Source organism: Notothenia rossii (genome assembly GCF_949606895.1).
Source record: "Notothenia rossii genome assembly, chromosome: 6".
Taxonomy (NCBI): Eukaryota; Metazoa; Chordata; class Actinopteri; order Perciformes; family Nototheniidae; genus Notothenia; species Notothenia rossii.
Window position 1 is genome coordinate 2,748,277 of NC_136909.1, and position 15,040 is coordinate 2,763,316.

The 15,040-nt window shown below is 41.2% G+C and overlaps 1 protein-coding gene and 1 long non-coding RNA gene across 2 annotated transcripts in view; one reads left to right on the forward strand and one right to left on the reverse strand.

The window, feature by feature from the left end:
• The window catches only part of LOC307043329 (zinc finger matrin-type protein 4-like), a 179,387-nt gene extending 174,068 nt beyond the window's left edge, over nt 1–5,319 (forward strand). Inside the window, exon 7 of the mRNA XM_079687709.1 lies at nt 3,567–5,319. Within this exon, the coding sequence (XP_079543835.1) occupies nt 3,567–3,594 (28 nt within the window). The 3' untranslated portion in view covers nt 3,595–5,319. The remainder of the gene's footprint in view (nt 1–3,566) is intronic.
• A 7,231-nt stretch (nt 5,320–12,550) lies between these two features.
• LOC307043334 lies at nt 12,551–14,597 on the reverse strand. The gene is made up of 2 exons (XR_013809342.1): nt 14,479–14,597; nt 12,551–12,840 (listed from the first exon to the last, which is right to left on the reverse strand). It is a non-coding gene; the product is annotated as an uncharacterized lncRNA (long non-coding RNA).
• Nucleotides 14,598–15,040: the final 443 nt, after the last annotated feature.

Sequence of the window (15,040 nt, forward strand, 5' to 3'; positions counted from 1 at the left end):
TAACCCTAACATTTTATATTGTATAATGTCGGAGTTTTTTTGCCATCTGCGAGGAAAATAAATGGCTGAGCCTCAGAATACTGAACTCTGTATTTTCTGTCATCTTTTTTTCCTTCTAATTTGTTATTATTTTGTGCAGGCACAAAACATACTACCAATAGAAATACATTGCTTCTAAATCAATCTGTTTTTCCTCCTAATTTATTATTATTTACATTGCTTTTAAAATCGCTCTGTGTGATACGAAAAAAATGGCGAAATGGTGTTGGTGAACACGAATCAATAGATCAGCCACATGCCATCTTTGCTAACGTATGTGAACAGACTACACTGGTTTAATACAAGAGACCATCGTTCATTTAATTGGGTTGATCAAGCAGTCTTTTATGATTTGTTACCACAGTACAACACAGCTGCGTACTACTGAGAGTATCCTCATTTAGCTAAACTCTAACTCACAACAGTTAAAAGTACAGTGAACACAACCCCTAAGAAATACAAGTTATACATAGGTTTTTTCGCTTTTCAATTGCTGGCAAGTTAGCTAGCCACAATCTTCACTTCCTGTGTGGGCTCAGCAGCAGTGGCGGTTCTACGGGGTGGCACGGGGTGGCAGCTGCCACCTCAGAAAAATGCTTTGCCACCCCAGCTGCCACCCCAGTTGGCAGCTTTGTTTTGAAAGAAAAGTTGTCGTTCATCGGACATTTATGAGAGAAAATCTCTAATGTCCGAGTGCAAGTGAATGCAGCACAAGATGCGAGCCTTGTAACCCCTCCCCCCCCTGGCGCGAGCTTGGAAATATGATTGGCGGCGATTTCATTTGAACGGGGGGACAGCACAAAACGAGAAGAATTTCGGATCCCAGTAGACGGAAGGAATGAGGTATTTGCGGTCAGGGTATGGCTGGGCTAAGGCCATACCAATAAATGGCTTAGCCCCACCATGAAAAATGATGTTAAAGTAAGCAATAAAGTCCGCCAACTCGCGCGGAGTAAATTGCACAGACAGCAGTTAGTAAGATTGATTTCAGTAGCCACTTGTCTGGAAATACCGAAGACTAGAAACGGTTTTGAAAACTTTTGTCACGTAGTGATCGTCTTCTCAATAGAACATCTTTGATAATGTCTTCTGGCCAATCAGAATCACGATAACGGCGTGGTGTTGTTGCAGGAAGTCCCGACGGAGAATACTTTTGCTGTAGTACATCTCTATATACATCGGTACAACTATAAGACCCCACGGTTTGATGATTGATAGGTGTGTGGGCTGTCTTTCATTTTGACACACAGAACAATGGGGGATATCCACCCTTATCCACAATGTAAAGTAATTCACAGCCTCTTCCCTCTCCTCGCTGTGAGGAGCAGCAGGTTCAGCTTTCAGAACAAAGTAACCAACAACTAAAATGGCATTCATTTTTTTAAATATGTCGTGGAGTAATATATTTATTTATTTTTCTTCTCAAGAGAGTACCAGAATGTGTATTTTATGTAAGTATTTCAAAAAATCTCCTGGGGGAGAATCCCCCCAGACCCCCCTGCAGGGGTTGGGTTTTCAGCATGTCAACTCTTTCACTTCTGGGGAAATTGCAGGATTGGCTCCAGGTCGCCCTTTTTATTTACTACAAGACAAATGTGCCTTTCTATTTCAAACAGTTCAGTTTGGATTGAGACAGGGAAATAATCTAAACCTCTCGCGTGGCGTTTCACTGTCAAGGGGAGTGTGTATGTAATTGCAAATACTGACTTGAGAGCCCCACCACTGTATGGGTTAGCCGGCCCTACCATAGATTACCCAACACAAATACTGCCGCCACTGTTTGCGGTCTACAATGTCAGAGAAGAGCCTGTCAAGTTTGGCTGTACTCAGCATTGAATCAAAACGCACCATAGCTTTAAATCTTAATAAGTTTGTGAGGCGTTTTGCTGATCAAGATGGTAATCGCCACATTCAGCTGTTATAGCATGCCAACTTGATGCTCTGCTCACGGATGAGTCGATGAGAATAATAATCTGTTAAAATGATGACCTTACGTGTGTAAATATATTTTTCTTCTTTGTGGGGGTCTGCCCCCAAAAAACTGTTTCAAGTCCTGAGAAAGTCAAATAAGACGGTGTGTAAAACTACACTGCCCAGCCAAAAGAAAGTAACCACTTTGATTTAACTAACCAGTAGGTAAGGGCTTTCCACTGGATAATAACTGCAGCGATGTGTATGTTTTAGATGAATACACGTTTTTTAACCCTAACTGATGCAGTTAGTCACTTCTTTAATGTTTGTTCTTTCTGATGTAAAGTCAAGGTTGTAACTGTTTGCAATGAAGTTTTGGGGCGCTGAACTGTTCCTTTGATTCTTTTGATTTATGATAGTAATTACTTATCTTTCAAATTTGAAGGAGGGTGAGCAAGCATCTTGAGGAACATTCATCGTTAACTCCTCCAAAAAATATAGTTTATTTAATAATAACAATGAATATGTGAATCATAACAGTGATTGACAGCTGATAGGAATAATATGATTGTTAATATTATCATATTCATACAGACAAACATCGATGAGACAGTTAATTAATGTACTTATTGCAGCAGTCTGCATAGATTTGGTACCCCTGCTGATCTAAGAGTGAAACAAACTCATTCAGTTAACATTCATTATTCAAATTATGTCTGCCACCTTATATATTTAATATGTATGGCTTTACTGATGTGCCACAATAATGTCACCTAATGTTATTGAGTTAAAATATCAATATTGTGTCTTTCCAAGTTAATATTGATTGATATGACTGCGATTAAATCAGCATATACTTCTGCCAGGGGATGCCACCCCTGAAATGCTCCTGCCACCCTCTTGCCACCCCATGAATATTTGTCTAGATCCGCCCCTGCTCAGCAGCCATGTGGTTTACAGACAATGCTAAACGGCTAAAACTCAGCAGTGCACTTCAGAGTATCTGAATTGAGACTCCGCCCCTATGCTTTGTCTCAATTTAGGTACATTCAAGTTCCTAGATATTGCTGTCCAAAGTGCGGTCAATGATCGCCATCTTTGCTAACTGTTGTGCACAGCTGCAAACAAAAGAAAGGCTATACGTGTGATTTTCTTCCCATTAGTCAATAACGCTCCTCTATAATTGATTGATTGATTGCAGCGATGTGCAATTTCAGACAATGCTAACAGATCCAGATTCAAACAGCGCATAAATGACTTCTCCTTGTTACAGATCTAACTGGCCATGTTTCAGAGCATCACTGATAACCCTCTCTTCTCACACTGTACATTTATTTTCATTTAACTTTTAATATTCCATTTCTTAAATACTTAATGTATTATATCCTGCTTTATATTTTGTTTCTGTAAATTTGTATATTTTCTACTTTTTTAATGCTATTTTATTTCTATTTGCGATGTTTACATTTTGGATTGTTTGTTTTCAAGTCTTTTAATTTCTCTATGTACAATGCCTTTTCTTTGTATGCCGCTGCAACGCAAACATTTTCCAAATTGTGATCCATAAAGTACTCCTTCTAATCTGATCCTCTCTTCTCGTTGTGTTTCTCCCTCAGTCTGAAGAACCAGATATGTGTCCAGTGATCGTCGCAGAGATGAAACTCTTGGATTGATGTCAGACAGGCTGATGGTCAGCTGTCCCTCCATCCCGCTTCTACTCCTCCATCATCTCTATCTCTGTCTTTTTAAAGGAGATGTTTTGTACCACTCCAGCACTGCATCAGCTCTCACCTGTGGGAACAGAGTGGTGCAGGAATGAGTCCTAACCCCCAGAGAAAAGTCAGCATTTGACCACTTCCTGTCCGACGGCAATGGTTCTCTGAATGTGATTTTGGTTGTTATCCTGAAATAAGGTCTGTCGTTCAAACAAGCTGAAGATATTTTAATGTTTGGTTCTACGACTTAAAAATGTGTCAGTAAATACCCTTTAATTTAAAAACAGCGGTTGCTAACAAGTGTCTAAATGAGACGACTAAATGTCATCCCTCCCAACATTAGCCGCCATTGGTTTAGCGGTGGTGACGTGAAGTCATGTGACCGTGCTGTAGTTCCTTTATAGCCCAACATTAGCCGCCATTGGTTTAGCGGTGGTGACGTGAAGTCATGTGACCGTGCTGTAGTTCCTTTATAGCCCAACATTAGCCGCCATTGGTTTAGCGGTGTTGACGTGAAGTCATGTGACCGTGCTGTAGTTCCTTTATAGCCCAACATTAGCCACCTTTAGCTTAGCGGTGGTGAGGTGAAGTCATGTGACCGTGCTGTAGTTCCTCTATAGCCCAACATTAGCCACCTTTAGCTTAGCGGTGGTGACGTTAGCTTTTTTACTTCAGAAATCATAAAGTGGACACAGATTTATTATTTCTGCAATAATCCAAAATCACATGGAGGAATCCCATTGGACCAGGGAGATGCTGCCTTCAGGGTCCAACACAGAAATAGGACATCCCTGCATCACTCTGTACAGAACACAGTTTCTCTGATTTAATCGATCGACATTCCTCCGCAGCTGTGTTTCTATCCCGTTTGTGGATCCGACACACAGCATCTTTCTAAATGTGCATACGTTATTTTCCACAGTACTGTGAAGTGGATATGAGGGTTATTTTAACTCTTTATGTTTGCTCCTACTTGAATAAAACAGAGTGTATTTATGTGAAATGACAAAGGAGAAATAGACATTATTTAGCATTGTGGGCTTTAAATATGAGTCCATCACCATCTCTGCCCTCTGTTCGGATGCTTTTACATGTGCAGTGAGACCCCCCCCTCGTGTCTTAAAGGGGTCGATGGCAATAATGACACCAGTGGGACTCTTCATCTGTTCAAATTGTTTTATCTTCTGACTCTGGTAGAATAATAGTCCACACGGTAACTGGAGATCATTTTTGTTAAGCTAAGACTCATTTTCATAGATTTAGATTTAATAACTTTGCATCTGACAGGAAACACTTCTCATTTGTAATGCTTTATGTGATCTGGCTGAACTGATGACTTGTTTACAACCTGACCCATTGTGTTTATGGACATTATCACAAGCAGAAGTCCTGAGCACTGGTATCAAAAATCATTAAAAAAAACACTGAGGTTTTCAAATTGTGAGACGGGCCTCCCAAATGTTTCAGGTTTATGGTCGAAAATAATAACAATAATTTATTAAAATGTAATGTAAAATATATTTTTCCATTTAATATTATGTAATACTTATTTATTTAACCAAATAAACAGACAATACATGTTTTGTTACTATCCCCATCAATATATTTATTATCCATTTAATTGTAATATATTTTTAAATGTATGTGTTTTTTATGCCCTTCAAAACAATTATTATAATTTTAATTCTAATATGTATTTATTCTATCTATTTGTTAGTATTATTATTTATTTAATTAACTTAATATACACTTAATATTTTTGTGTTTTTATGATTATTATTATTATATAATTATTATTTATACTTTTAATTTATTAATTTATTTGTATACTATTTGTTCTAATGGTAATATTATTATTTGTTCCTATTAATGTGAATATTGTTTTAGTTTTAATTGTATTTTTTAAAACAAATTGTAATAAAGTACATATATGGACATGGACGCGGGAAGGGGGGGTGCTGAGGGGGCTGCAGCACCCCCATCTGCAAGGCTCCACTAGTTCCCAAACCCCCAAACGCAGCGCACCTACAGTGCAAGCACGTCACAGTTTCGCCGCTGCGAGACCCTACCCCCCCGCACCCCCAACTATGACTGACTTCCCGCGTCCCTGTATATGGACTAACAAAACAAAAAATAAGCAACAGAAAATGTTAATAAAACAAAAGACTTTATTTTTTTTCTCCACTTTAACAAACTAATAAATGCCTTCGGACAAACAAGTTATGTAATTCATGTCTTGGATACATTTGTTATTATTTATCGGATCAAACAACATTACATGTTACTTGTTAGTTGCTTTTATCCAAAGAGACTTACATACTCAATACTGTGGGCAATCCCCACAGGAGCCCTTTGGGGTGAAGTGTCTCAGGGACACAACGACATGCTGACTGCAGTGGGGTTTGAACCTGTGCTCCCTGATCCCAACACCAACGCACCACCCACTGCGCCACACACCTCCATTATCCAATAAGAATCCAGGAATTTAGAGAAAGTAAACTAAAGGGAGGCCCAGAGCGGGGCGTTCAAACTGCGGCCCGTGGTACATTTTTAATTGGCCCTCAGCTAATCCTTAAAGTATAATGGACACCTGAACCTTGTCTTATATTATACTTCTTAAATATGTATGTAAACACATATGACACAGGTGTATTCATGTGTTAATGAGCCCACTTTCAAATCAATTCAGTACATTAAAGTGAAGCTAACAAATCTTAGTTGATATAAATAGACCCTTCATATTTCCCCAGGAGCTACAACACAATAAAGTAATCCCTCTGGAGAGCTGGGATGTTTCTTAAAGCATATTCAAGAATAATTTACCTACATTTGATTGGTTGAGCTAACTTATAACTTAACTTATGAGGCAATGCACGTCAGAGTCCTGCATCGGGTCGGGTATCCGCGGGTACCCGACGGGGGACCCGCAAAATAGGTGATTTGCGGGTGGTATTTTTTCAAACGCTTTTTTCCGGGTTCGCTTCTGGGTAAAACAAAGATGATGCGGGTCCGGTTGCGGGTGTGGCATAATAAATATATTTAAACAATAATAATTTAGTTTAATGTTTAAATCCTCAGACCTCTCCTCCGCGGGACCGAGCATAATCATAACCTCTGCAGTGCATCGATCTGCTGCTGAGCGCACCACATTCTGAATGGCTGAGGTGAAGCTCTCTATAGCGGAGAATACAGCATTTTCAATAACTCTTCCTCAAGAGCGAAATCCAACATCTGGGAGGCTTTTGGTGTCAACCTAGATGGAGAGAATAAACAACATCCCACGCTTTTTGAGCCAAATATGCAAATGCGTGTGTTAATAATTGCACGTTGTCATATGCGGGTTCGGGTCGGGTTGCGGATCTTGTGCCGGCGGGTCGGGTCGGGTTGCGGAACTAATTGGCAATATGTGCGGGTAGCGGGGTGGGTTCGGTATTGCACGTCACGGGTGCGGGGCGGGAGCGGGTCGTGCAGGACTCTGATGCACGTCACCTCTAGTGAAAACAGTTCTGACCCCCTGGCCTACAGTCTCACATTTTGAAAACCTCTAAAAAACACCCAAAAAACAGTGAATTTCTTCAGATTTAATAATCTCTCCCACAAAGAAGATGTTTCTTCGCAGCACACAGTCACTATGTGTTCAGAAGTATTTCCTTTTTAATTTCAGCGCGGTCTTCATCTCAAGGATGGCCACTTCAGACATTTAACTCAAAATGTAAGTCTTGTGAATGTCTTGAGGGTAAAGGGTAATTCAGCTTTATAAATAAATATAAATATAAATAAATATCCCCCAGGAGCTTATGTAGCATTCTTCTTTCTGACGTTAGGAAATGAAAGGTGTTTGAAGCCAGTACTAACGGACAAGACGATTATAAATCAGATCTATGACGGTGGTGGATCAGAGGACTTCTTTTCTATGTGTTGAATCATTTCTCCCGTTCTGTACGAAGCTTTTATTTAACAGAGATATTTCAGTTTGCCGGAGAAAACCATTCACAACCATCACAAACTGAAACTGATGTCACTTCCTCCTCCGCCACCGCAGACATCGAGAAGAATACTTTATAGAAATGTGTTTTTTTTAATAATGCACGTATGGTTTGTTATTGCAAGTCCAGAAATCATCACAGGAAGTTCATCTGTCGAACTTCCTCTCGTCTGTGCTCTGTCGTGTCTGAGGAGAGAATAAAAAGACACTTGCAACAACAAAGCTCTGCTCTGTGTCACTTTGTTTTATTTCTGATGATTGTAGAAATATATAAATATTTAGAATAGAATAGAATCATTTAATGTCATTATACATATACAAGGAAAGAAAGAAAAGCTTCTCCCTTTTAAAAGGTGCCATCAAAACAAAAACATCACAACATACAACAACAAATACACGCAGCATTCATGCTTATGTAAGAATAAAGTGTCCTATCAAAACGCAGTGGGGGGCCCTTGAGCGTCAATTTTCAAAGCGGACTGGCGTCGTCCCAAACGATAGCTGAGGATTCTGGGTAGTGTAGTGTCTTCATCCTAAACTCCAAAACACTATTTGTTTCTCCGAATCGAAGGGGAAAGCATTGTACACAATTTAAACCAATCAATGTTGTGTAAGGATAATCTGGTCAAATCAATTAGAGAGAATACTTACTTCCGGGTGTCAAATTCTCTAAAGCAACTATGAGCTGCTCCCACCTCCAAAGGTCTGACATTATACAATCAAACGAATAAATAAACACAAGGATACTTATTTGTTATTGTTGAGTTAATAACTGTGTGGTTTAGAAAAGAATGCAAAATTAGAAGGAAAATACGATGAAACAATACAGATTTCAGTTTTCTGAGCCCCTACTCTCCCCATAACTCACGGCAACAAAAGTCCTACATTATTCAATTAAAATAAAGAAGTAAAAACAGTAAGTGTGGCTTGATATTGAGTTAGAAAAAGGTTGATAAACGCTGTGAGAATGGATCTGCATTTCACCGCGATCCCAACTCGTCTATTCCCAACGGTCAGGGAGCTCTATGCAGTCAATGGGACGCCCTGCCCGTTGAAAACTGACTCTTAAGAGGTAACCTGTACGTAATAGAGTGACGGGGAGGGGCCCTGACCGACCGTCAATATGTGTCGGGTTGGGAGTGAGAACGTGTTGTGGAGAGAAAGGGGGGGGAAGGGCTTGAGAGCTTGTTTACTTCTGAAACATATTGACACCACGGGTGCTCCTAACTTGTCTTTAGCATCCTTTTATAATTCTAAATTGTTTCTTACAAATATATATTTTTTGTTATCCTTATATATATTTCTTTTTTACCTGGTTTGCAACTTATTTTTTTAGCTTGTTTATATTCGGACCACCAGAAAGCAAACTCCTTGTATGTGTAAATGTACCCGGCAATAAACCTGATTCTGATTCCTATTGGCTAGCGCTCCAACACATTGTACGTGATAGGCTAAGGGGCGGGACATCTCTAAGTGGTTGACCAATCACAACAGAGCCGGCCAGCTAACCAATCAGAGTAGACCGGGCTCTGGTTTCAGACAGAGGGTGAAAAGAGGTGCTGCAGCACAGGCAATAAAGAGCTTTTTGAACATTGAGGCATTGAAAGTAAGACAGAAGATTTGTATTTTACAGCTAAAGAAGTCTAAATGTTAGTTTCTGTAGATGTTAACTACGCTTGTAGCTTCCTCTGATTATATTGTTATGGCCTTAGACTTTATTCTCATCGTCCTTTGTTGTATCATTACTTTCTCTACCGAGTCTAAATATCTGCAGTAGTCCATTAATCTTCAGTTTCACAGTCCTCTCACAGAAAGTTAGAAAGTGCTGAGTGCAGTGACGCTCCGCTCACTTTCCCTCCCGGTGTGTCCTGACCACACAGAGTATTGTAATGAAGCTGTGCAGACAACAGGAAGCAGGACTCATTAGGTTTAACATCTGAATCATTCAAATGGAAATGAGGAAGGGCTTCAGATCGGAGAGTTCCTGCAGTGACCTTTGAAGGCCTGTTGAAATCCACAATTCATCAATTAGTCAACGACAGCCGAGACCTTCATCTTTATCAGAACGCTGCAGTAGAAGTACTCACATCTTGTAAGAGTAGAAGTACTCACATCACTCTTTAGTGTCCCCTGGTCTCTCAGGTGTGTGCGTCATTCTTTAGTGTCCCCTGGTCTCCCAGCTGTGTGCGTGACTTTTTAGTGTCCCCTGGTCTCTCAGCTGTGTGCGTCACTCTTTAGTGTCCCCTGGTCTCTCAGCTGTGTGTGTCACTCTTTAGTGTCCCCTGGTCTCCCAGCTGTGTGCGTCACTCTTTAATGTCCCCTGGTCTCTCAGCTGTGTGTGTCACTCTTTAGTGTCCCCTGGTCTCCCAGCTGTGTGTGTCACTCTTTAGTGTCCCCTAGTCTCTCAGCTGTGTGCGTCACTCTTTAGTGTCCCCTGGTCTCCGCTGTGTTTTCCTTAAAGGTCACATGTCATGGCCATTTCTACTGATCATAATTCCATCGTTGAGGTCTACTAGAATATATGTACATTGTTCAAAGTTCCAAACTCACATTGGTTTCTCAAACAGCATCTCTGTATAGTGTGTGTATTCACTCTGTTGTTTAGGACAAGCCCTCTCCTCCCTGTGAGCCCAGTGGCCGTCTGAGAGACACAGTGAAACCCAGCCCGAACACACACACCCGCAGCCTGGCTGTGAGTTTGTGTGTGTGCTCACACACAAACTCACAGCCTCGCCGCGTCCCGGCGTGTCAGGGAGGGGAAGTCGGCGGAGCTGCAGCTGAGAAAAGATTGAAAGGCTCCGCGGACGTAACGTAACGGCTCCGCGGATTGGTCCATTTGGGTATGGTCCCGTCACTGTACCCAGGAAGAAAAAGAGAAATGTCCAACGAGGCGTTCTGGGGCAGCATAGACAGGTCTTCTCTGTGTTAGAGTTTTACTCCTACAGGGTGTACGTTGAGGGTTTGTGACTGCAGACCGTTCACATGCAGAAAGACCTTCATAACACACAAGGGGACGGGTGATAACCAGAAAAGCATGATATGGGCCCTTTAAGTAAAGTTGTTGATTCATGTATAAAACCTGCAGGCCTCACTTTATTCTATTCAATATGCAAATTAAATAATTTATCTGCATTATTCTCTGTATTTGTATGCATCAGTATTCTCTAACACAACGCATTTAAACCGTGACACATTTCGTGGTCTCTCTTTGAACTGAGACAGCAGTATGATGATAATTGCGTCTTTTAAATCTGGAGTTTCTTCTGTCTGTCCTTAATTCATCCGTTCAGATAAAGAATATTTAGAGCTTTGCATCAAACCGCTGATGATTCTTCTTGGAGGAAATGAACATTTCTCTCTGCATACAAAGTGGGGAGAAGTTATCCGAGAGAGTAATGAATATGAATCCATTTTTAATGGCACATTAATAAAATATTTTATGCCTCATCATTTCCCGAGGCTGAAACGCAACGTCCTTACATTTCCCTGAAGCCGAGCGCGCTCATTAACAGTTTTACATATGATGTTCTGAGAGAATGCTGCATGGTGACACACACACACACACACACACACACACACACACACACACACACACACACACACACTGTACGTGATAGGCTAAGGGGCGGGTCATCTCTAAGCGGTTACCAATCACAACAGAGCCGGCCAGCTAACCAATCAGAGCAGACTGGGCTCTGGTTTCAGACAGAGGGTGAAAAGCTGTTTTGATCATTAAAGCATGGAGACACTACATACTGATATACACCTGAACATCAGCAGGAGAGGACTCTTTAAAGTAGAGACACTACATACTGATATACACCTGAACATCAGCAGGAGAGGACTCTTTAAAGTAGAGACACTACATACTGATATACACCTGAACATCAGCAGGAGAGGACTCTTTAAAGTAGAGACACTACATACTGATATACACCTGAACATCAGCAGGAGAGGACTCTTTAAAGCAGAGACACTACATACTGATATACACCTGAACATCAGCAGGAGAGGACTCTTTAAAGTAGAGACACTACATACTGATATACACCTGAACATCAGCAGGAGAGGACTCTTTAAAGTAGAGACACTACATACTGATATACACCTGAACATCAGCAGCAGAGGACTCTTTAAAGTAGAGACACTACATACTGATATACACCTGAACGTCAGCAGGAGAGGACTCTTTAAAGTAGAGACACTACATACTGATATACACCTGAACATCAGCAGGAGAGGACTCTTTAAAGTAGAGACACTACATACTGATGTGCACCTGAACATCAGCAGGAGAGGACTCTTTAAAGTAGAGACACTACATACTGATATACACCTGAACATCAGCAGGAGAGGACTCTTTAAAGTAGAGACACTACATACTGATATATGACTCTGCAGACCGTTTACATGCAGAAAAACCTTCGTAACACACAAGGGGACGGGTAAGAACCAGAAAAGCATGACATGGGACCTTTAAAATAAAAAAACCTCTATATTGATTCTGACTCTTCTACATCCAACTCACAGGTTTATCATTTCTTTGAGAATAAAGATTATTAATGTAACCCTTTTAGAAGTGAAGAAATGCTCATTTGTTCTGGGAATGTTATTTTCCAGCCTGAGACCTGAACAACAGGCTCAGGGCTGAACTGGTTAATGTTTTCTGAAGATGTTTCTTCATGTGGAACATTTGGGTTTTTATATCTGCAGCACGTTTCCCCTGGTGGAAATGTTTTGGGTCGTTGTAGCACATCTGCACCAATCGGCCTCCGTATGTAGGACTCCTTTGCTCTGCAGCTACAATCTGCTTTTAAAGTCTTTTTCTAAATTGCTTTCAGCTGGAATATTACCATGATGGATATGCAAGCTAAATTATGTTGACAACAAAGTGACGAAGTCCGCTTTATCATATTTATTTTTAAAGAATTTCGTCGCACTATTTGATTTTTAAAACCAAATGAAGGGAGTGTGCTTTGTAGTGATGGTTGTTCCTTTATAAGGTGCTCCTGCTAAGCTTTAAAGTGTATCACACAGAAAGCTCTCAGTGTGTTTCCTGCACGCTGCTGGTGAAGTGTCCAGGAAGAGGAAGCTGTTTCATCCTCTTTCCTCTCGCCTGATTGGATTCACAGATTGGGTCCGGAGGGGATTCAGGTTGTCAGGGTGCATCCGTCCAGACGTCACATGGCACTATACGTTGAGTGTATACACAGAAGAGAGAGTTTTAATAGCTCATTTGAGATGAAAGCTTTACTTTGTGCTGACACATATCTCAGAGTCTTGCTAATAAACGGCACAGGATTAAAGTGTTTCCTTAGTTACAGCAGAGTGCTGGGACATTAAAGCAGTGGATTCAAATAAAGCATCATAATCACATTAATACAGACACGCTGATGACTGTAATCATCATGTTGTCGCTGGATGAATTCATAATGGCTCCCCACAGTTAGGTGTCAAACAATCTGCACCACATGCATCAAATTAAAAATGGATAAACACTGATTTCACCTTTTTAATCAAAACTAAATCAGCCCCATGCGTTAGTCTGAATACCTGAGAGGGGACTTCTAATTACAGATGGAAAATAAATGCATATCAAACATGGCAACGGTTCCCGTACAATTCTTCCTCTGTCCTGAGGGTCTGGACCTGTCAGGAAGGCTAACCCCTAGTTTCCACCGGGTCCGTCTGCGTCGCGTTACGGCTGCGCCGCGGTTTTGGTCCGACCTCCTCGAGCGTCATAACCCACCGGGCGCGTTTCTGAAGTGTTTCAGAAGCGGAGCGTCGTGCATGCAGGCATATACTGTATGTATGTATATTTATATATATATACACTGAACAAAAATATAAACGCAACACTTTTGTTTTTGCTCCCATTTTTCATGAGATGAACTCAAAGATCTAAAACATTTTCTAAATACACAAAATAACCATTTATTTCAAATATTGTTCACAAATCTGAAAAAATCTGTGATAGTGAGCACTTCTCCTTTGCCGAGATAATCCATCCCACCTCACAGGTGTGGCATATCAAGATGCTGATTAGACAGCATGATTATTGCACAGGTGTGCCTTAGGCTGGCCACAATAAAAGGCCACTCTGAAACGTGCAGTTTTGCTTTATTGGGGGGGGTCTGGGGGGGTCTGGGGGGGTCGGGGGGGGTCCGAAAACCAGTCAGTATCTGGTGTGAGGGTTAAGGTAATGTTGTGAATCGAGTGGCCCATGGTGGTGGTGGGGTTATGGTATGGGCAGGCGTATGTTATGGACGATGAACACAGGCCACTCGATTCACAACATTACCCTAACCCTAACCCTAACACCAGATACTGACTGGTTTTCGGACCCCCCCAGACCCCCCCAATAAAGCAAAACTCCACGTTTCAGAGTGGCCTTTTATTGTGGCCAGCCTAAGGCACACCTGTGCAATAATCATGCTGTCTAATCAGCATCTTGATATGCCACACCTGTGAGGTGGGATGGATTATCTCGGCAAAGGAGAAGTGCTCACTATTACAGATTTTTTCAGATTTGTGAACAATATTTGAAAGAAATGGTTATTTTGTGTATATAGAAAATGTTTTAGATCTTTGAGTTCATCTCTTGAAAAGTGGGAGCAAAAACAAAAGTGTTGCGTTTATATTTTTGTTCAGTGTATATACATATATATATATGTTTATATCTTGATATAGGAAATAAGATCTTACTTTATTTTGAAATGCAAGTTTACTGAAAAGTTTTTTAATGACTTTCACAAGATGTTAAACTACTGAATGGCTCTGTACCTACAAGTATTAATTCACTTTAAAACATTAATATGTAGTTTTTACCTTCCACTTCACAAACTCCAGCGATTAAAAGCCAGGCCAAACCGCTCCACACTCGTTGCTTTGGAACAGCCCTCAATATGGCGGACCCTCCGCGTGAACGCGCAAACGGAGGGGTAGGGGGCGGTTTGGGAATGGGCCTAAGTGCTGTTCCAAACCAACGAGTGTGTTGTCTCCTCCCCCCTCACCTGTGTCTTGTTCGTTTGATTGGTCCTGTGTGTATTTAGGGTTCTGTTTTCCTGTTAGTCTGTGGCCGTTTCTCAACCGCGAGTACACATGCTGCAGAGCAAATATTTCATTTAACCTGCATTCAAACAGTCCTTCGGCGCCACTCAATGACGTAGTATACTTGAAATATTTGCTCTGCAGTAGGTTTACTCGCGATTGAGAAAGGGCCTGGGTGTGTGTGAGATCCTTGTGGCTGCTGACTGTGTTCAGGTGGACAGCAATATTGAGGCTTTGAATCACGTGTCAAGGATGAATAAATGCCCACACCGGGTTATATTTGAACTCTCTGCCTCCTTGCTTAGTCGGGCCGCTCAATGGTCAGCTTCACAGTTGCACT